We start from the raw sequence: 20,348 nt of genomic DNA on the forward strand, positions 1-20,348 counted from the left end.
TACATGGTGTAAGGGAGAAGAAAAATATTCACATGCCTTTCTTTATCTGAATACTGCTTGGAAGGGCAGCCTGCTCTTAGGAGAAGAGTATTCAGAGAAATTTCAGATACTTGAAGCAGGAGAAAGCACAAGATGGACTTGAGAGATTTAGATAAAAAACATGGTATATAATCACAGCTTGTGAGACTAGAGGAGTGTTTTACTTTGCCTTTAGCAGAGTCAATTCTCTTTCCCCCTTTTTCCCTTCCTGTCACTTCTCAGTAGGGCAGGCACGAGGCACAGTGGAAATGCGAAAGGGAGATTTTAGACAGTGAGGAAGTTTGTGAATGGGCACAATGATGTCACCACCACCACCCTCAGACCTCACTGAGCAAAGGTCAGATGGTTGATCTTTGCCTGCTCCAGGAACACAGGTCAGGAAGGTCACTTTTCCTTTGGCTCACTGCATTAAGGTCATTTTTCAGCCGGGTACCACTCCATGGCATCACTCAAATGTTGTAAACTGTGGCCCTGCGATGATAAACTGACAAATATTAATTGAGGGCAACAGGAGCCACACACTGTGGTGATGCAAATGGTGTCGAAATTACCAGTGCAAACACAGCCAAGCAAATCAAACGAGCTCAGCAAATTAGCTTGGGTACTAGAAATGCTACAGTGGGGAAGTTGATGAGCTTATTCAACCGAGCTGGGTGCAGTAGCTGAGTTGGCATTTTCAGAGCCTTCTTAACTGCCTTGGTGCTGGGCTGCTTTTCTTGTGTAGAAAAACACTTGCTGTGGCTCGTGCTGATTTCATGTGTGAGATGTGGAATCTTTACCACCATCACTCTGTGTTTTCTTTGTCTGTGCTTATCCACAGTGAAGTGGTTTGAAGTGGGACCATCCTGCCTTCAGTCTGCTCTGAAGTACTTTCAATTAGCTAATAATAAAACAAGTGGTAGAAAAGCAGAAATGAGTATTGTAATGGTTAATAATAAGTGGAGGCTCTTTCTGCTTTGCATTTGAAACCTCTTCTGGAGCTCAGGTTAGCTGGCTTTGTCCTTCAGGATTCTTCCAAGTTTATCTCTGCAAAGCTTTTACTACACACTGGTTTGGATGGTTGGCTTATTACTGTCCTGCCCCTCTTTTGATCAAACTCCACAGGTGAAGAGGGCAGTTGTTTACAGCACAGATGGTCAGACATCAGATGCTGAAAGCTCTCCAAGGATCTGGATACCCCGTTTACTACTAAAGTGTTCGCTCCAATATGTGGGAATTAGTGAGATGAATCTTTTGGATGCTGCTAATTGCAGAGAGAATCTGATTTTGAGAGAGGAAGAGGACAGGCATTATGTAAGCTATTCTTTTTCAGACCATAGTGACCTTTGAAAACTTGAAGGTGATCCATCACAGACTGCCACACTGCCCTCTGTATGGGAAGAGGTTGCACTTTGACATGTTTACCACCTGATCCTCTAATTCCAGACAATGGGTGATGTGGAAATCTTTGTGCTATAGAGCGAGATATGGTCTTCATGAAGAGGACTAGGCTCCAATTCCAGGTTAATCAGTTCCTCTTAGATGGTTGTGACCATTTCAGCTTTCTGAGTCTCCATTTGTGTTTGCTGTAAAATAGACAAATGGTCCTATATTGATTTTTGACATATGAAAGCTGCTATGTGTAACATTCTGGCAGGAGGGAGTTGTTGCTGGTGAGAGAACTCACAGGTATCATGCAAAATCAATATTTCCCTGATTTGTTCCAGTGTGAAAATACATGTTTTTCTGTAGCAATGGATGTTTGGAAAGAGTCCTGCCAAAGGTGGACTGATGAAGCAGAAGTTTTTAATGTTGTTTAAACTCATGTTAAGAGGGCTCTTTACAGAGCCACTGCGTTTTCCCCTATACTTCCACTGTAAATCCCTTATCTCTCGGGCCAGAGTGTCCTGGGAAGATGTCCCAAGGTGTTTTCATTGGTCCCTTGTAAACCCCTCCCTTATTGGCTGTGAACCCCTTACCTTGATTGCGACCCCTCACCTGTGATTGGTCCCCAAGGGCTATATAAGCCCCCTCCCACAATTAAACCTTCTCTTTCGTCCTCTCTCCCCTGGTGGTCTGGTGAGTGCTCCGTCTTGGGGTCCCAGGGCCACGTGGTGGGGGGCAGGGCGGAAGGGCAAACTCCTTCCAGGTTATGGACTGAAACGAGGCCTGAAGGATCTCCCCCATCCCAAACATCCACCGTTATTTTTCTAAGATCTGTTCCATGTACTTACCTAGAAACCTGCTTCTGCTTTGAAGGGTTGTCTGGGCAGTACTGAGGTACTAATTGAAGTAAAATGCATCGATCCTGAGGAGCCCCTGGGATAGGATTAAGTGAAACCTTTGAAGGGAAAAGTGTGGAGTAGAACATGTACTGTGGCATGGTAGGAGAGGAATACATGCTAATCCAGCCTAAGTAACATTGGGAGACTGGAAGCCTGCAGATGAATAACATTCCTCATCTATTATCCACAAGTAGCTGAGAAGACACATATTCATGATTGGCCAAAAAAAAAAATTGCCCTAATTTTCATGCTGTTTTCTCAAATAAATTAAGGAAGAGTATTATTGCATCTGTGATTGCCTGAGGACACTTTTCTCAGATATCTCCACTTGAGAAATTCTGGCACCATAATCTAATTTGGACACATTGAAATTAGGGGTCATTTATAATACTTGGATGCCAGAAATGTGCTCTGGAGTGTGTGCACACCTGGCTTTTTCCACTGAAGACCCTCTCTGCCTCATGAGGGCAGAGTTTGGTGACAGGCCTATTTTGCAGGTGGTTAAGACTGGTATTGCCAGATGCACTTAAGGAAACTGATTTTTTGCTGATATTGGCTTAAATATTAATTATAGATCTGATCCAAAGCAATGTTAAAACAGAGAATTGAGTGCTACAGACTTGCTGTTGTTGAGTCTAATTGGGTTTTTTGTTTTATATTTATTTCCCATATGAACATGTCTTATCCACATATGACCATAAAAGGACTTATCTGTGTTGGAATTCAGGGGGCTTGAGTAATTTCAAAGAGAAACACTAAAAAAAAGAGGTTTCTTGGGCAAATGTGGAGCAGACTTCACTGGTGAGAAGTAGATGGCTTATTACTCTTCCTTTTGTGAGGAGGGACTTGACTGATTGCTGCCTTAAACCAAAAGTTGGGCTCCAGCTGGAGTTCTTGAAGCAGTCCAGCTTGGGGAAGAAGTTTGAGCTGTGTTTTTATTACTGCTAATTTCATTAATAATAGAGCTGTTGTCCAGGAAGAGACTTAATTCTTGAACCAGAAATGTGAACAGGCTTTAAATGCCTCAGTTGAAAGGTGCTTTTATTTACTCTGAGAAAGTATTTGTCAACAAAAGTGGTGTTTCAGATATTTTAATGTTGGTTTTATACGTGCTTGCAGTCATAAGTTTACAAATGATGATTGAATTAGCAAATTAGATTCCTTCACCCCTGGCAGGTGCCACAAACCTTGCAATTGGAAGGCTGCAAAAGTCTGAGGGGGAGAAAAAGCAGTTTCCCAAAAGAAAAAAAAAAGGCATACCAAATTATTTGCTGCATATATAAGGTTTTATCTGATGTAACTAAATAACTGGGATGGTTTTTGTGGGTTTTTGTTTTTTGGTTGTTTTTGTGTTTTTTCTACGCAGTCAAATGAGATTAAAGTTGTATCAGTATGAATGTGCAAATCCCCAAGTGTGGATCTGGACCACAGCACCTGATGTGCTGTATCAGGTCAGGCAGATGAAAATAAAGCTGTCCCTCCTTCAGATTGGTGCAGGCTCATCCATTTTGAGAACAAGGCAAGACGTGTGCACTCTTACTTAATGTGAAAACACAGTTTTCCTTATTAAACTTCTTCCTGATGATCTGTGCACCTTTGAAAATGGGCAAGCTTAACCTAATCTTCTCCAGGGGAATAAAAATCATACCTCCCAAGTATTATATTTTTGCACAGGGGGGTTATTATTCAAAGAAATGGTGTGGGGGGAAGGTAACTCTCTTTGCCTCCTTGAGGAAGGTGTTTGCCTTCTAAGACTTGAGCTTGGACTTTATACTGAAAAATATGCTCCTTGAGCTCAAGGAATATTGTCTTATGGTGCTTTAAAGTAAATAATTAAATTTCTGCCTTTGAATGAACAGCTGCCTTCTTAGAAGGGAAATGGTCAATGGGTTGAAAATGAAGTTTTACACTTTTTTTTGACAAGACCTGACATATCACTGACAAGGTTTCTCAAGCACCTCTGCTATCTCTTGAAACATTTGTCTGGCCCTTGTTGAGAACTTCCCAAATTATATATTTTATCTCAGACCTGCAGCTTTTCTACTTCTTCTGCTTGTTTGTCTGGTCTATTGATCAGCCACATTATCCCTGTTAGGTACTAGGCCGGTGTGACATCAGCATCCCTGACAAGTCTTCCAGGACTGTCAAGGACTAGAATCTGAGGGGAAGAACGACAGTGGTTTTCAGGTTGCAGCATTAACCTTTGGTTCCAGATTGTCTTGAGTTCTCCTTTGAAGCCTTGATGTTCACCAGATGGTGTCTTATTTTTCTGTTTGACAAAAGCAGCAGGCTTTGATTCGTGACAGAAACCACCATTTGGTGTTATCTGGCTTCATGACCCTTCCAAACTGGCTTCCAGTTACGAGCAGTGTCACTGTTGGTACGTGGATATCTTCTGGTAAGTTTGCTGAAAATAAAAAAAAAAACCCACACAAATCAATTCCTTCATGAGGCAGCGAATTGTTAGCCTGTGTTTATCCTGCAGAAAGTAAAGTGGGTATTTTCTCTTATATTTGAAATTACAGACTTTGTGTGAGAGCTACGATATGTAACGGTCCCAAACAAGGGGAGCTATTAGTGGGTATACAGGGGGTGCCTGAGGAGGTTGTTCAGTCTGTTAATTTTGACCAAAGCAGAAAGCTTTGAAGCTTCTGAGTATGTAGAAGGCTAAGGATGGGCAAAACCAAAATTTTAGAGATTGGTTTACAGTGCATGTCCTTCATACTGGAAATATTTGTATGATACTTCAATATATTAAAAATAAACCTATGCTGCAAGCTATTTAAAATCATCACTGTAGTCAGAAGGTAAAAAGCACCCAACTACACTTTTAGTCTTATAAATAAAGTGCCAACCATGCAGATATGACTTTCCTAGAGCAAGGGATCTCAAGCTCCTTCACCCAGGGCCTGCCACACCAGGCAGATGCACAGGAAATGTGTGCAGGCTGCACCCAGAACCTCAGGTCTGGTACCGTGGCAAGTCCAAAGATGAGTAGAAATAGAATACTTGCTGCCACTAGTGTATGGAGAACATAAGAGTAGGTTTGTGCCTCTTGAAGGACAATTAGTTGCAGAAAGTTGATCTGAGGTGCTGCTGAGTTGTTATGGGAACTGGGGTTGGGATCCATGGCTCCAAAATACCCTAAATGCACTTGTGTTCTTTTCAGAGCGATGCCAGTGTTTTAGAACACACTCTGACCCTGCTGCTTGTCTTGAGACAGGCTTTTAATGTAGGCTGAAAATCGTTTGGGACAGGCGTGAAACCTTGCCGTGCTGGCATTGTAATGCAATTGAGCCATCACTTAAAACCGGCAATGACTGGTTTTTCTGCTGTGACCTCTTGCAACATGCTCAAATTTATCTTGAGCTTTCTTTATTTTTGTTACATTTCCTTTTTTTTTTTAAACTGAAATGAAAGCAAATTGTTCCATTTATCTCCCACCTTCAGAGTGAGTCCCCTGATTGTTTGTCCTTATCACTTCAAGCCAGAAAGTTTTATAGATTTGCCAGGCACCTTGATATTGCAGCTTCAAATTCATGATTTGGCAGGAGAAGATGGGGGGAGAATTTCTTGTTTCCATTTAAACTGCTTTTAGTTCAGAATGAAATCCCATTTAAACTTGAAGGTTTGGATTGAGGTTTGAGGATCAAAGAAAATAGAACAGATAGAAAAAGTGGCTTTAGCTTGGAGCTATAACTGAAAAGGGTAACCTCAGATTCAGGGCTTTTCTTCTCTCTTCTACATCCCCTCCAAAATGGTCTGATTCTTCCAGTTTCTTCTACCAAGAGTCAACTGCATTAACATGTGCATGTGCCTGCAGCCTTTTTTTGTTTGGTTTGCAGTATATGATAACTGCATGTAGGAATCACAAATGTAAAGTCTTTTCTTATTCAGAAAATAGGGCTTATTTAAAATAAACCATGAGCTAAAATGTAGAGGCAGCACCAAAATTAGAATCACTTGGAATTAGCAGTGTTGGCAGCTGCTGTTGTCAGTCCAAAGGCTTGTAAACTAGGAAACAGAGCATCTGCCATAGCTGACTGCTCTCCACCAGGCTTGGGGAAGTGCAGCCCTGTGTTAGGCTAAAATTGGATAAGGGCTTTTGTGGGAGTCGTGGGGGGGAAAAATGAATTGCAATAGTGATAGGAATTGAAGGAAGCTTGACTTGCATGAAGGTGACATACCCAGCCTTGAAAAACAGGGGACCATTTAGCTCTCTATTTGTCAAAATGTATTTCTAGCCCTGAATCTGATGCACGGAGCTTTGTGGGTGTCCTGTCTGTTGGGTGGGTCTCTAAGCTTTCGACAATGTTTTTATGACTCTGGATGTCATAAAAAGTGACTTGCCCAGTCACACAGAGAAAATCTGATCTCAGATATGCCAAGACGTCATCCCGTGAAAAATAACTTGGCCGTGGCACTTTGTGGGCATAGATTTAAGAGGAACTCAAATACCCTCAAAATCAGAAGCACTGGAAATGGCAGGAGGAGTACAGGGAGACATTCAACTGTATTTTTGGATGGTCCACAAAAATGCTGTATTTTTGGATGGTCCACAAAAATGCTGTATTTCTGTGGCCCAAACACTGTTGTTCTTATTTACGTTTTTGAAACTTTGTGGCTTTAATTTTTTTTCAGCATCATTTTACAGAAATTGTTTTTCTAGTCCTTTTGGCTTCACACTGGCACATGAAATTGAAACTTGTGCCATTTTTTTAAGGCTAATAAAAAGAACTGTAAACACTGTTATTTCTCTCTCCAACCCCAATGGTGAAGATGCACTGTTTCAACCAGTGAGAGTTAACAGCAGACTTTTCAGATTAAAGATCAATTTTAAGGCAGTATCTTGTCTAAATTTGGCCTGGCTGATTACTGGGGATTACATGAGACATTACAGGTTGAGCAACACTGAGTATCTAGTGAAATTCTGGGTGTTTGGTTCAGGTTCTTTGAATTTTGGCTTTGAAATCTTGGTGAGGACATATGGATCAAAATGGGTAGTGTTGCCTTGGCTGCTGCTGCCCCTTCAACAGTGGGTTGTAGTGGTGCAATGTAGGGAGTGATACAAAGCAGAAGTCATTCATGGGTTGGTGATCAATAGTCAGTGCCTGCTTTAAATATGGGAAGTTCGGGCTGGAATGATGCTCTTTGTGGCATATTCTGACATGTGGATCAACAGGGTTCTACCTCCTCTTACCCAAAACAATAACACTTAAAGAATAAAAAACGACACAGTAACAGATGGGAGATGCTTACAGACCTCAAACAAACCCAAATCCAAGGAGACTCGAGCAGCGCGTCCAGAAGGAAGGCAGAGTGTTTGAGATCACGTTTTCACATCGTGTTTTCACATCGTGTTTTCACCGAAGGAAATGTTTTACTTCAGGGACATAGCAGCCCCCAATAAATTAGGCAGTGTGCCAGTTTTCATAGGTTTCTAACGCTATTAGTAACCCTGATGTGCTGACTGCCCAGGCCTGGCTCTGGCTAAGGGGTCTGGCAGACCAGTTTCAGGTCAGCAGGACCACCTTCTCCCTCCCTTTTCCCTAGTGGAAAGCTGACAGCAGATCTGCCTATAGCATATCAGGGCATTCTCTTCTTTGGGAAGAGAAATGACATGCAACTTAGCAGATTGGTAAAAATTAAGTACCAAACAGTACTTCCAGTTTCTTACATTATTTTTCTTGTGTAGAGAGAGACCGTGATCTTTGCTGGAGCCTTTATGCGCCTTTATTTGCTTCCACGAGGCAAAAAGTCTTTCATAGTTAGTCATTTGTACATGCTGGAAATAAAAAGAGGCATGTACAAAAAGAGAAAAGTGTAGCAATATTATTATTAAAGGTTAGGGGATTGCACTGGCACGCAAAGGAGCTCTGCTCTAAATTCTGCACCAGCCTAGTGCTTGGGCAAATTACTTTGCCTTTCTGAGTACTTGCTGCTCCCTTTTTCTGTCCTGGCTTCCTGCATTGGTGTGTCTCCAAGGACTGGTCTTTGTGCAACTCCCTGAGCCAGCAGAAGCTCAATGCCCTCAAGGCAGGAAGTCAGAACTGCCCAACTCCTGCCTGCAGCAGCTCCTTGGATCTGCTCTGGCCAAGGCCGAAACTATCGGGGCAACTTTTCCACAAACACCAAATAAAGGTTCAAAGAAGGGGCCAGTGGGGAAAAGTGGAGGGGCAGGCTGTTTACCACCCTTTGTCCTCCCAGGCAGAGGGGAGAGGGGAGGATGGCAGAAGGGGTGTGTAAGGGAAGCAAATCACATGAGTGGCAGTACCTGTGAGTCAGAACTGGGGTTGATTTCTGTGGGTTCAGCACAGGACAGCAAATCCACTGCAAACTTGTATTTGGCTTGTTTCTGTGGCCAAGATGGGCCTGGTGTGGCAGCTGGTATTTCCTGGGCATCTGGAACCTGCTGTAGCATTAACCTAAATGCTGACTGTCAGCAGTCATGACCTTTTTGTGAGCCTCTCCATGTTCCCTGGCAGTTGCATTTTCTACACTGAAAACCAGTGTGGGCTCCCAGGGAAGGCCTTTGGGTTTGCACAACACAGATGCTTATTAACACCAACTAGGACTAAAGTTTGATACTCAAATAATGCAAAGAAAAATGGGAAAAAAGCATTTTTATACAGCAGTAGCTTGTATTATTACCCTGCTCTATAAAACTTCAGACGGATGGGAGTACAACCAGTAGCCAAGAGTACAAATAAATATGGGAATGCTGTCTTTGCTTCTCTAAAGCACATCTTATTAACTATGAGGAAGCTAGAAGCGAATGTGTCATTGCAGTAAATAGTAATTACAATGTTTTATTGCAGTTTTCAGTCTAGAAGCTAATAATAGAAATTGGCAAAGAAATACAACAATGGAAACAACAAAGAAAACACCATTCCATAAGGTAGGAATCACCAAAGCAAGTAGGTACCCCACACTGTAAGAGCCATTTGGTTCTGTTGCAAATTGCTAGAAATCTGTTCGAAGTTTGACCCAAAATTTTGTGATGTGTAAATGTAGAGTAGTAGGGACAGATTGTGCCAATGTGAGCCGAGCAAGAATATACTCAAAATAGTGTATGACTACCCACAGCCTTGCTAAATTTTCTGGGATTGCTTGGGAAGTGGTGTTAGTCAGTATAAACACCTTGTAACAGACTGGCTGTCACTTACTTAGTCTTGATATAATTCCATGATGAGTAGAAAAAGCGTCTCTCTCCTTTTATCTCTCCTCCATCATCTATTGTCTATTTTAAACAAAGGTTTTACAGGGTCCAGATGGGAAAATCATTCGATGCTTATAAGAAAATATTGCAGTGTTTGAAATGGGCTTCAAGAAGACTCCCAAGATTGTCAGGATAATTTCACTTTTGTAGTATAAGTGTGTTTTGCTGTATCCTTACTCTGATGTTAGCAAGAACAAAGTTCATTGGCTTTCAAAAATAACCTTGCTATGTGATCAGCACTTTTCATGATTCTGCATCTTCCATTTCTTTTTTGTTTCTCTTTTTATTATTTTTTTAATTTTATTATGAATTTTTCAAAATAAATACAGAATCCCTTATAACTACACAGGTATACATTTGCTAGTAAATTCTTTAAAAAGAAATATGAAAGAGGTTGTTTTTGAGGATTGAGAGATAAATATTCATTTAAGGATCTGACCATAATACGCCCTGATACCAACATGGTATGAGAGACAAGCTCTTTCTGCAGGTTAGACCTTCATATCTCTCATATCAAGAATGAATTTCACACCAGGAGGGCTCTGTGCTCTACAGAAGATGGATGTAAGTCTCATATACTGAACTGAAGCTGGACTTGGAGAGTAAATGCTTGTGGTTTGGCCTTGAAGTTGCACAGGTATCAAATCAGGAATCTCTGTTTGGCACAGAAATAAGAACAGTTCAGGTGATGTTGTGTGGCTTTTGGTTTTCTTCTTTATTTGTGAAGTGATGAATTATTCTTGCACGTGAAGGTGGGAAAACTACGAAGCAGCTGGTTTTTCTTCTGGGTGGTGGTGTGACTGTCTTCAAGCTGTGACCATCCTAATAACTTCCTTGGATTCTTGTGACAATTTATGCATCCCGTGAGAGACGGATAAGTGCTACAGAAATGCTGGTACACTTTAAGGAGAGACAAGACAGAGCTATTTTTAGGGAACTATTTAGTTTCTTTCCTTCACATGCAGACTCTGCTGTGCAGCTAGAGAGGAAATTTGTTTGCTTAAGGGTAGCTAAGAACTGGGAGCAAGCAGATGAGTTTTCATGTCATGTCTTAGAGCTTGAAGAAAAGATGTCTGGCAGGAAAGGGCCTGGGGTGCTGGTCAACAGCAGCTGAACATGAGCCAACATGTGCCCAGGTGGGCGAAAATGCCAAGAGCACCTGGATTGGATCAGCATTGGTGTGGCCACAGGACCAGGGCTGTCCCCTGTGCTGGCACTGCTGAGGCATCTCCAATCATAGGTTCAGTTTTGGGCCCCTCACGCCAAGGAGGCTCAGGGGGAACCTTCTCACTCTCTACAACTCCCTGACAGGAGGGTGGAGCCAGGTGGGGGTCGGGCTCTGCCCCCAGGAAACAAGGGACAGGACAAGGGGAGATGGCCTCAGATTGCACCAGGAGAGGCTTAGATTGGACATCAGGAAAAATTTCTTAACTGAAAGGGTTCTCGAGCATTGGAAGAGGCTGCCCAGGGCAGGGGCTGAGTCACCACCCCTGGAGGGATTTAAAATACTTGTAGATGTGGCACCTGGGGACGTGAGTTAGTGGTGGGCTTGGCAGTTCTGGGTTAATGAGTGATCATGGTGGTCTCAAAGGGCCTTTCCAAAGTAAATAATTCTACAATAGTTCCAGCATCTCCCAACACATTTCTGTATTCCTCTCTCCATTGTGCCAAGAACAGTGTGGGAAAGGAGAGAGACCTCTCCCAAAACATTGGTCTGTTTTGCTGTTACTTTTCAGGCTTTTGTCTGATACAAAGCTCTGTCTCCCCACTCCAGTGGCTTTCTCCTTGGAAAAGTTGATGCTCAAAACATGCAACTTTCCCCCTTCCCTACACACACCCCTCTGGCCTCAGGCTCCCCACCAAGGAAATTACATTAGGAATTGGCTTTTCAGTGACCTGGCCCTCGGTAGCACCAGCAGCTCAGCAGATGTCTCAGCCCCTGCCACGGCAGAACTGAGGCTCCAGTTGCTGCCAAGGTGCAATTGGATTTGTTTCAGCTCATTTTCTGTCGTGACCTTAAAACCAGCCCCTTGCTCCAAGTTCAGGACTCGGTTTGGTTTTGGCAGCTGCCTGGCTAAACTGCTTTTGGGAGGATTTGGAGACCAGAGTGGAAAGGAAGTACCCCCGTAATCCTGGGAAGGATGTGATCTCATGTAGTACCTTCTCAATGGGAAAGGTTGGTTACAAAGATCTGAAAAGCTGGCAAGATATGATCCCCCCCCTACCAGGTTTTCATACTGAGCCAGACACTCCCTTTCTGTCCTTATGTTGTTTTTGGATCACCACTTTACACTGGACTTAGGTGGGAGCATATTCTCCACATCAATGCAAAATTTGTTTCAAAAAATGAACTTGGTTCTGCCATCCTGCTTGAAATTGGTTAAGAGATTTGGCATGTCTGTGTGTGCTAAATGAAACAATGAATAAATCTTAAACATAATCATCCAGTAGAACAGGCTATAATTCTTATTGGAATGGCAAAATTTGTCCAACTTGGTCCGATGCTTCCTTGCTGGCATGTGACACCTACCTCAAATTTGAGCTTTTTCTATTTTTAGTGTGTCCTGTGTGGGGAAGGGCAAAGATGCCTTGGAACTATTGCATTTTGGCTAGTAGAGAAATAATCGAGGTGGGCTTTCTCTGCTGCCCAAAGCATGCCTTCTACTGATGAATATTAGCTTGGCCACCAATCATCAGCATTTTTGCCTGTAATATTGAACTGTTCTTCAAGCCTACCCCTGACCCGCCCTGTTAGGTTTCCTTTTGCAGGCCTTGGGGCCAAGGTGTGTCAGGGATCTGTTGTTTAGGTTCTGATGCCTTTCCTGTCAGAACAGCTGGATTAAAAAGCTGTGCCAGAAAAGAGTACGTTTTCCCAGGTTTAATCCTGCAGTTCCCAGCAAAGCATGTGGTTGTTCCATAAATGTGTACAGTTAGGAATTTTTTTAGGCGATGTCCTAAAGGTGTCTTTGAAGCAAAAGATCTGGGATTTTCAGAAGTGGGTGTCAGGTCCCTGGTCTTCAGAAGTTTTGGGCATCCACAAATTCTGTAACCAAGTCAAGTGTTCTACTTTTCTCAACACTAACTTTTTTATGGATATGTTAAAAATCACTTTCCACACCCTACTTCAGGCACCCCAGTCTGAAGAGTTCAGCTCATGCATTTCCTTCTACTGTCCCAGTTACTGATCTGGTCACGAAAAGAAATGTTTGTAAAGCTGGTAGTGCACAAATAGAGATTTATCTATTGCATGCTGCCACAAGCAAGAAAATTTGTGAAAGATGATAGTAATATTGCCGTTCGCTTTTATTTCATGCAGCCAGTTCTAAACTCTTCAAATCCACTTTTATGCAGTCCAGGAGGGAGAAAAACGCTTTTCTGAAGTGGCACTCTCTTTGTTCCAGTTTCCCTGGTAGTGCTGATTACCTTGGCTGCTATGTGTGCTTGGCTCTCTCCAGCCATTCTTCTCTAATGTGGTGGTGCTGCGGGACAACCACATGGTATCCAACCCCCTGATTTAGAGGGCTTTCTGCTCTTGGCTGAGCAGCCCTAGTGACTGAAGTCAAGGAAGCTCTATTGTGCATTGAGGAATGTGGTGGGAAACTGCTGTGCCCTTCCTAACACTCTCAGTGCTGGCATGAAGGAACTGGGGGAGCAAAGACCGACTTGTTTAATAGATCTCTCCATCTCCTTCCCACAAAGCCAATGCTGCTCAGCGAGTGTCGTACCTGCTCTGCTGGCTGACAACTGCAATTTGTATTTCATTTTGCCCAGGCTTTGCCCACAGAGCTTACATAAGTGTCTTTCTGTCCCATTCCATGTCAGAGCAATTTTAAATTTAAATCCCAGTGCTGTGGGATATTGCCTAATCTGATTAGAGAGCATGTACTGAGTATCTTCACTGCTGCACTGCCAGTTCTTCTAGATTGTTGTTCGTAAGTCGTAGTGTTTAAAGTACTGCTGTATATCAAGAGTGTGGATTGGAGGTTAGACTCTACTTCTACTGTTGTAATTTATTATTATTATTATTTTTTAGGCTTGGGCAAAATTATTTTTCATAACGTGGAAAAATGTCTACTTTCAGACTTATGGAACTGAAGTATTTTTTCATTGTTTGATGCTGTTTTGCTGCATGACCCTGCACAACCAACCACGCACTGATCCCAATGCCAGTAAAACCTCCACCATGGTTTCTGGGTGGAATAACGGCACCAGCAGTGGTAGGGCAGTGGAGTGGTCAATCCCCACCTCCATCCTCTCAAAAGGAGCCTCTGCTGAGTCTCTGGTCATGCCACTGCCCATGTTTTGGATACTTGTGGTATGTGCAACGGGGTGTTTGCCATAGGTTGTACTGTGTGACACAGCTAAGTGCCTCTCCATGTGTGATTGCCTGAACTACTGCTTTCAATGTCTTTTAATATAAAAAACCCCAGCTGCCTGCCAGTCTCCCCTCACCCTTGACGCTGATGTGCTGGGGTGTCTTGTGAAGTCTCAGCCTGAAACAGGTCTGGGCTCCTTCCTCCAGCAGGTTCTTTGCTTTATTCACAAAGATTTTCTAGCTAACCCACTTGTTTGTCTTTCTCATGGAGTCTTGCACTGGGCTAAATTACTCACTGCATTCAGCAGAGGCTTTAGTGCACACCCAGAACTCTCCAGAGCCTGAGAGGGCTGGATCAGCAAGGTCAGGCTTGTTTGTAGATATGAGGGGCTGAATCCTTGTTATTCAACCCATGTTCCTCTTGGCTTGGTTGTTCAGCTCTCAGATCCAGCACAGATCCTTGCCTGCCGTGCCAGCTGTGAGGATGAATTTCTCCCTCATTGTGAGCCAAACAAGAGATATACATATATATATACATATATACATATCCATGTAGTGTTGGTTTATTTGAGGGGGAATTTATGTCATTTTGGTGGGTTTTTTCAACTCATCCTCAACAGACTCAGCCTCTTGCAGTACTTGGAAGCTCTGCTGATGATAAAGCACAGCCCAAATGTAAATTACAATAACAACAAGTCCAATCTAGTGCAGAACTGTTTGTAAAAGTACCAGAACACTCTGACGGTCTTTTGCTTCATGGAGGCTGCGTTGGCTGAAAAGAGCCACTTCCAGTTCTGGATGTTCATCAGTAGATGGTGCTGGCAAACTGCACATCTGTTGGTGCACCCCTGGAGTTGGCTGCTCCAGCCACGATGGCTCTGCAGATGGGGAGGTCCAAGTTTCAAGGCACTCTCAATCCACACCTCGAAGAACAGGGGCCATATTTTGCCCACACAATGATCCATGTTTCCTCCTGACTCAATAATTGCATTGCCTGAAGTGCTCAGGCTGCTGACCATGGCCAGAAATGGTGGTTATTGGTACACAAATTTGGACAGGCCTGCATCGAAATACAGAAAACTGGTTCCACCTTTTTATGAAGGGGAGATCTCTGCACACACAAGGACTTGTGAGGATGTGAAAGCAAATACGTGGATTTTCCCTCCTTGTGTCCCATCTTGAAGTGGAACAGAGAGGATCCTTGTTCTCTCCTCATCCCATCAAACCTTCAGCTGATTCTTCTTCAGCTTCCAACTGAAACCTTTTTTTTTATTGTTGAATGTGGCCTTATAATAAGCATTTTAATCATGCAAAAATCTGAAATGAGAAACTGAAGGAAAGCACAGCCTTTACATGGGGTTTTTTATGTTTTTTTAACATAACTTACTATTAGAAGTGAGTGGCTAATAATCCCAATCTTCCTTTGCACAAATGTGTAATTAAAATTACTGTTGATTTTGGCATGACCTCACGGCCAATGTTGGCAACGTTGCCACAAGGTGCAGCTTCACACTGGCAAGGGTTTCATGTGTGGCATCTCTAGTTTGAGGACTGGACTGGCTTATGGAAAAAGCAGTTATTAAGAGGAACTAGACAGTAAATTGATTGTGGGTGGGCTCACAGTAGACATGTAAAAGCACTATCTCATTGGTTTTTTTCCAAGTTGAAGTGGGGCTGCCGAGGTTTGGGGGGGCCACACGCGCTTCAGAGTTGACTGAAATATCCCAGCTCATTTTTCATAACGCATATTTACTTCCTTGATTTTTCCTTTATTTAGGTTTTGAAAATGCACACAGCAGTTACACGGCAGTGTTTTTGAAAAGCTGCAAGAAGGCAACCACAGCCAGAAACCAAAACTGGGGAGTGATCACTGCAGTCCGTCATCTTACTATGCCTGTAACTTAGGCTTAGTGAAACACTTGTCTTATATAAACAGCTAATTATAACCACATGTAAAACTTGACATCATTACCTGGATTAAGTCCTGTGGCTTGATCTGGTTTATTGTTTAATTCCTTTGGGAGCATTTTAGAGAAAGGTGTTTAGATAAGTGAAGTTTTTCAATTCACTATTTAGCCGCCATTAAAGGAGGTGACTGCTATGTTTTTTCTCTATAGAATCATAAGAGATCTATAGGGAAAAAAGTAATAACTGGGTCATGGAGATTATTTTAGGGGGACTGTGTTGATTCTGCCCTGCGTCCTACGGAGACAATAAGAACAAACCCTGCCTAAGTCGGTGCTGGCTTGGAAAGATCCACACCCAGCAAATCCTTCCATGTTCAGAAGCTGCTCATCCCGTCTGGAGTGCCAGCTGATGCTGACAAGTTGGGGAAGAAACTCTCTAGACTCGTTTTGAGTGTAGAAATCTAAAAAGAAGACACATTTATTTCAGCACCAGGTGCATCAGAAAAAATCCCAAAAGATGCACAGGGAATCACACAGGTTCTGTAACTTAATACAACTCTCTAATTACAGATTCAAGGATTAACTCACCTGTTCCAGCCCATTTTCCACCCAGTGTAGGCGCCTATCAAATTGCTTTCAAGGTCATAAAGTGATCCCTGGTGCCAGGCATCAACGTCTTTCTTGCTCTGTTCTTCTCTTGACTCCTTGGTTCTGGCACAGTTTCCTACCTTCTGGAACAGATTCAAGGCCTAAACCCAGTCTCTGTTTTGTCTTCCTTATCACTTTTTATCAATCTCTTCACAGGGGCAAGCAACCATCTCTGTTATTATCAAAATTCTTGCCTGCAAAGAATCTTCCCAAGAAGCAATAAACTATGCACTTTCCCTTGAGAACTTCCAACCTTACTAAAATACGTGAGTTCCTTGGCCAGCGCTTTCCTTTTAAAATGCTTGGTCTGAACCACGTAAATTCTATGGCTAACGATTTCTGATTAAATACTTATTTTTGCAGCCACGCAAAGGGCAGAGCAAAGCCCTCCCAGGAGACACAGGGGTTGCAAAGCTCTTGGGGGAAGGAGGTGTTGTTTGGCTCTGTGTGTTGGAGTCGCTGAAGCGAAGCTGAGCGCTGTGACCCCGTGTCTTTACAGAGCAGCCCGGACGCCGGTAGAGGACTCTGTCCCGGTTCTCCAGGGGTTTGGGGCCGTGGGGGTTTTCCTGCTGACGCCGTCGCTGCCCGGGTGGGTCACCACGAGCCGCAAAGCTGCTGTCCACGTGGACTGGTGCTGAGATCTCCCGCCCGGCCGCCGCCAGAGCCTCGCCCGCCAAGCCCAGAGACATGGCCACCAACGGAACCAAAGTGGCGGACGGACAGATCTCCACAGAAGTTGACGCTTCCATCACCAATGACAAGCCCAAAACCTTGGTAGTAAAAGTGCAGAAGAAGAAGACGGATCTTCCCGACCGAGACACTTGGAAAGGAAAATTTGACTTTCTTATGTCCTGTGTAGGTTATGCCATCGGCTTAGGGAATGTGTGGAGATTTCCATACCTTTGTGGGAAGAACGGTGGAGGTATGTTTGCTTTTTCCTCATTACAACCTCTGATATATCTCACAGAATCACAGAATCTGCTGAGTTGGAAGGAACCCACAAGGATCACCGAGTTCAACCCTTAGCCCTGCACAGGACCCTCCCCAAGAGTCCCACCCTGTGCCCCAGAGGATCATCCAAATGCTCCCTGAGCTCTGTCAGCCTTGGGGCCCTGCCCACTGCCCTGGGGAGCCTGGGCAGTGCCCAACCACCCTCTGGGGGAAGAACCTTTTGCTGAGATCCAACCTGAGCCTGCCCTGACACAGCTCCAGCCATTCCCTGGGTGCTGTTCCTGGTCCCCCCAGAGCAGAGCTCAGTCCCTGCCCCTCCTCTGCCCCTCCCGAAGAAGCTGGAACTGCAGTGAGGTCTCCCCTCAGTCTCCTCCAGATATTTCTGCATTAGGACTCACCATAAAATTATCAGGAACCAGGGCTTGATTTGAATAGCCCTTTCATCTGTATAGGTGGTTTTGATTTGGGATTTGGGGTTTTTGTTTGCTTTATACTTGTCCAAGAGGACTGGAGCCATTTTGGAGTGGGGTGCTCTGCTTTGAGGTCTGCCCTGAAGTTTCTGCTAACTTCTAGCTGGCAGTTGCACTTAAAAGAGCATAAAGTGTCAGAGCAGAACTAAAGCACATTACCCTCCAACCAACCCTTCAGATCCCTCTCTTTTGGACTGAGTTTTTGAGAGGATTGAATACAGCTCGTAATAATGACTCTGAGCTCCCCATAAAAGGCTGACTCCAGCTGGAAAGCAGCCAGTGCCGGTTAAAGGCTTTATGTTATCTGTGATAGATGAAGGCAACAAAGTACACAGCCTTTTGGATTTTAGCTTTTTACTTAAACAGAAAGCATTTAAATGATGAAGAGATATGTTTTTCCCCTTGTTTTTAACTCTTGGAGTATTGATTTAGAAGTGTACACGTGCTTTCCACTAACTTTTTTGGATAGCTACACTGAAGAGAAAAAACTATATAACAGGGATGGAAACAGTGGAAACTCAGTTGTGTTTTTCCCAACAGTAACAGATTTCTGATTTGTTTTTAGGTGCATTCCTGATTCCCTATTTTCTTACTTTAATTTTTGCTGGAGTGCCACTGTTTCTTTTGGAGTGTTCCCTGGGTCAATACACATCTATAGGAGGCCTTGGAGTGTGGAAACTGGCTCCAATGTTCAAAGGTAAAGTATGAATTTGAATTACCTTTCATTCATTTCCAAGTTGCAGAAGGTGCACAGAGTGACAGGGCAAGGATGTTCCTTGATGCCTTCATATTTTTATTAAACCATAATTTTCCACAGTAAACACTAATTTTCTGAGGTGTGACTGACAATTTTGAAACATGAAACAGGGTGTTATTCATTCCCCATTCAAAATAGCAGGAGTTAGGCATTAGAACCTCATCAAACTTATTTTGGAACTTCGAAAACTTTGGAGAATTTTTTGTAGGAACATATAAAGAATGTTAAACACAACGTATTAAATCCATTGCCTGAGCAGGTGTGGAACTGTTCCTTTGGTAAACTTTGGTATATTTGTCTGAGGTCGCAAAGCTTTGTATTCCCTGTCGTTTTTTATTGAAATTCAAAAGCCAGGCACTTTAGAGATGGCAATTTCTTGCTGAATTTCTTAAGACAAGCTCACTCCACACTTGGACTTTTAGCTAGTTTCAGGTTTGATTGCTAGAACCTCAGGGTTTTGATGTAGATCCTACATGGACCTACAAACCTCCCAAACTATGCTTTTCACCCTTCAAATCCCAAATCCTTTGGCACTTTAGAACTCCTGAGCTGATTTCTGGACCAGCAGAGGAGCAAGTTGCACACTGAGTTATAAATTACTTCACACAGTAGGGCTGACAATTAGCACAGGGTAAGCTGAAAGTTTGTTTAGATTGAATTTTGTTCTGGGAAATTTAGTCTTGGGAAAACCCAGAGAGGTTAAAATGTTTCTCACAGAGAAGTGTTTTTGCTTGAGTTACTGCTGTTGGTGGGGGTTAGTACAGACCTTGCTTTGCATTACACTGATTACTGGGAGCACTTCCCCCTCCTTAATGACTGGGGCAACTGTCACCAGCTTGAATATTTTAAAGTCCCCCTGAAGTCTCCATGTGGAGTAGAAAACAAAGCACCCTTCAGTGTGGAACTCTGCCATTTCTTAAGTCTGAGATGACATAACAACATCAAGCCCTTTGATCCGTGTCCTAAATGACCAGCTGGTCTTGTGACACATTTTCAATTTATGTGCATCTCCCACAAGTTTCTGTGGGGCTGATGTTTCAGAGAATGAGCTGATTTAGCTCTTTTTTCCTGGAAGTAAAAAACACCAGTGAAAATCTCGGCCACAGCAGGTGTGACTGCACCACACAGAGAACTGGACACTGGCATGAAATTTATGGGTTACTGAACCATCACCCAAATAAATTACTTTCTTGGAATGGCGCTTCCAAAGTTTTAAATGGTAAATGGTGTCTGCCCCATACGTTGTATTTGTCCTGAACTGCAGCTCTTCAGTTGATGCTTGTACAGACATTACTGAAAGTTTCTTATTTTCTTTTTCTTTTTTGTTTTCTTTGCAGGTGTGGGCCTGGCTGCTGCAGTCCTTTCCTTTTGGCTAAATATTTACTACATTGTGATTATTTCATGGGCCCTATACTACCTATATAATTCCTTTACCACTGTAAGTGTGTGTGTCAGAAGGGGTTTGGAATTTTTTGTTGAATGTAAAGCAAAGTGATGTAGAGATACCTGAGTAATCTGACTCAATATAAATGTGTGAGGTTAACACAACATGCATAGAAATCTGTAGGATAAACTATTTCTTACTCTAAGAAAAACCGTTTTAAAAATATCCCTTTTTAAATTTTTTTTTCCCCCACGTAGAAATTTAGAAGAGAAAACTGTGAGGAAAACTTTCTATTTCAAGAATGTCAGTGGAGAAATATTAATAATAGGTTATTTTGGAGCTCTTTTCTTGTCTTTTCTTGGCAATTTGTTTAAATTTCCTCATCTTAATCTTC

The 20,348-nt window shown here is 43.0% G+C and overlaps 1 protein-coding gene across 2 annotated transcripts in view; it reads left to right on the forward strand.

Moving 5' to 3' along the window:
• The window catches only part of SLC6A1 (solute carrier family 6 member 1), a 60,143-nt gene that overhangs the window by 23,784 nt on the left and 16,011 nt on the right, over nt 1–20,348 (forward strand). For both annotated transcript variants that reach the window (XM_027671989.1, XM_027671988.1), the window contains 3 exons: nt 16,892–17,314; nt 18,379–18,510; nt 19,908–20,008. In XM_027671989.1, the coding sequence (XP_027527790.1) occupies nt 17,080–17,314; nt 18,379–18,510; nt 19,908–20,008 (468 nt within the window). In that variant the 5' untranslated portion in view covers nt 16,892–17,079. The remainder of the gene's footprint in view (nt 1–16,891; nt 17,315–18,378; nt 18,511–19,907; nt 20,009–20,348) is intronic.

The sequence above is a fragment of the Neopelma chrysocephalum genome, unplaced genomic scaffold, assembly GCF_003984885.1.
Source record: "Neopelma chrysocephalum unplaced genomic scaffold, ASM398488v2 Primary Assembly neopelma1_97276, whole genome shotgun sequence".
In the NCBI taxonomy this organism is placed as follows: domain Eukaryota; kingdom Metazoa; phylum Chordata; class Aves; order Passeriformes; family Pipridae; genus Neopelma; species Neopelma chrysocephalum.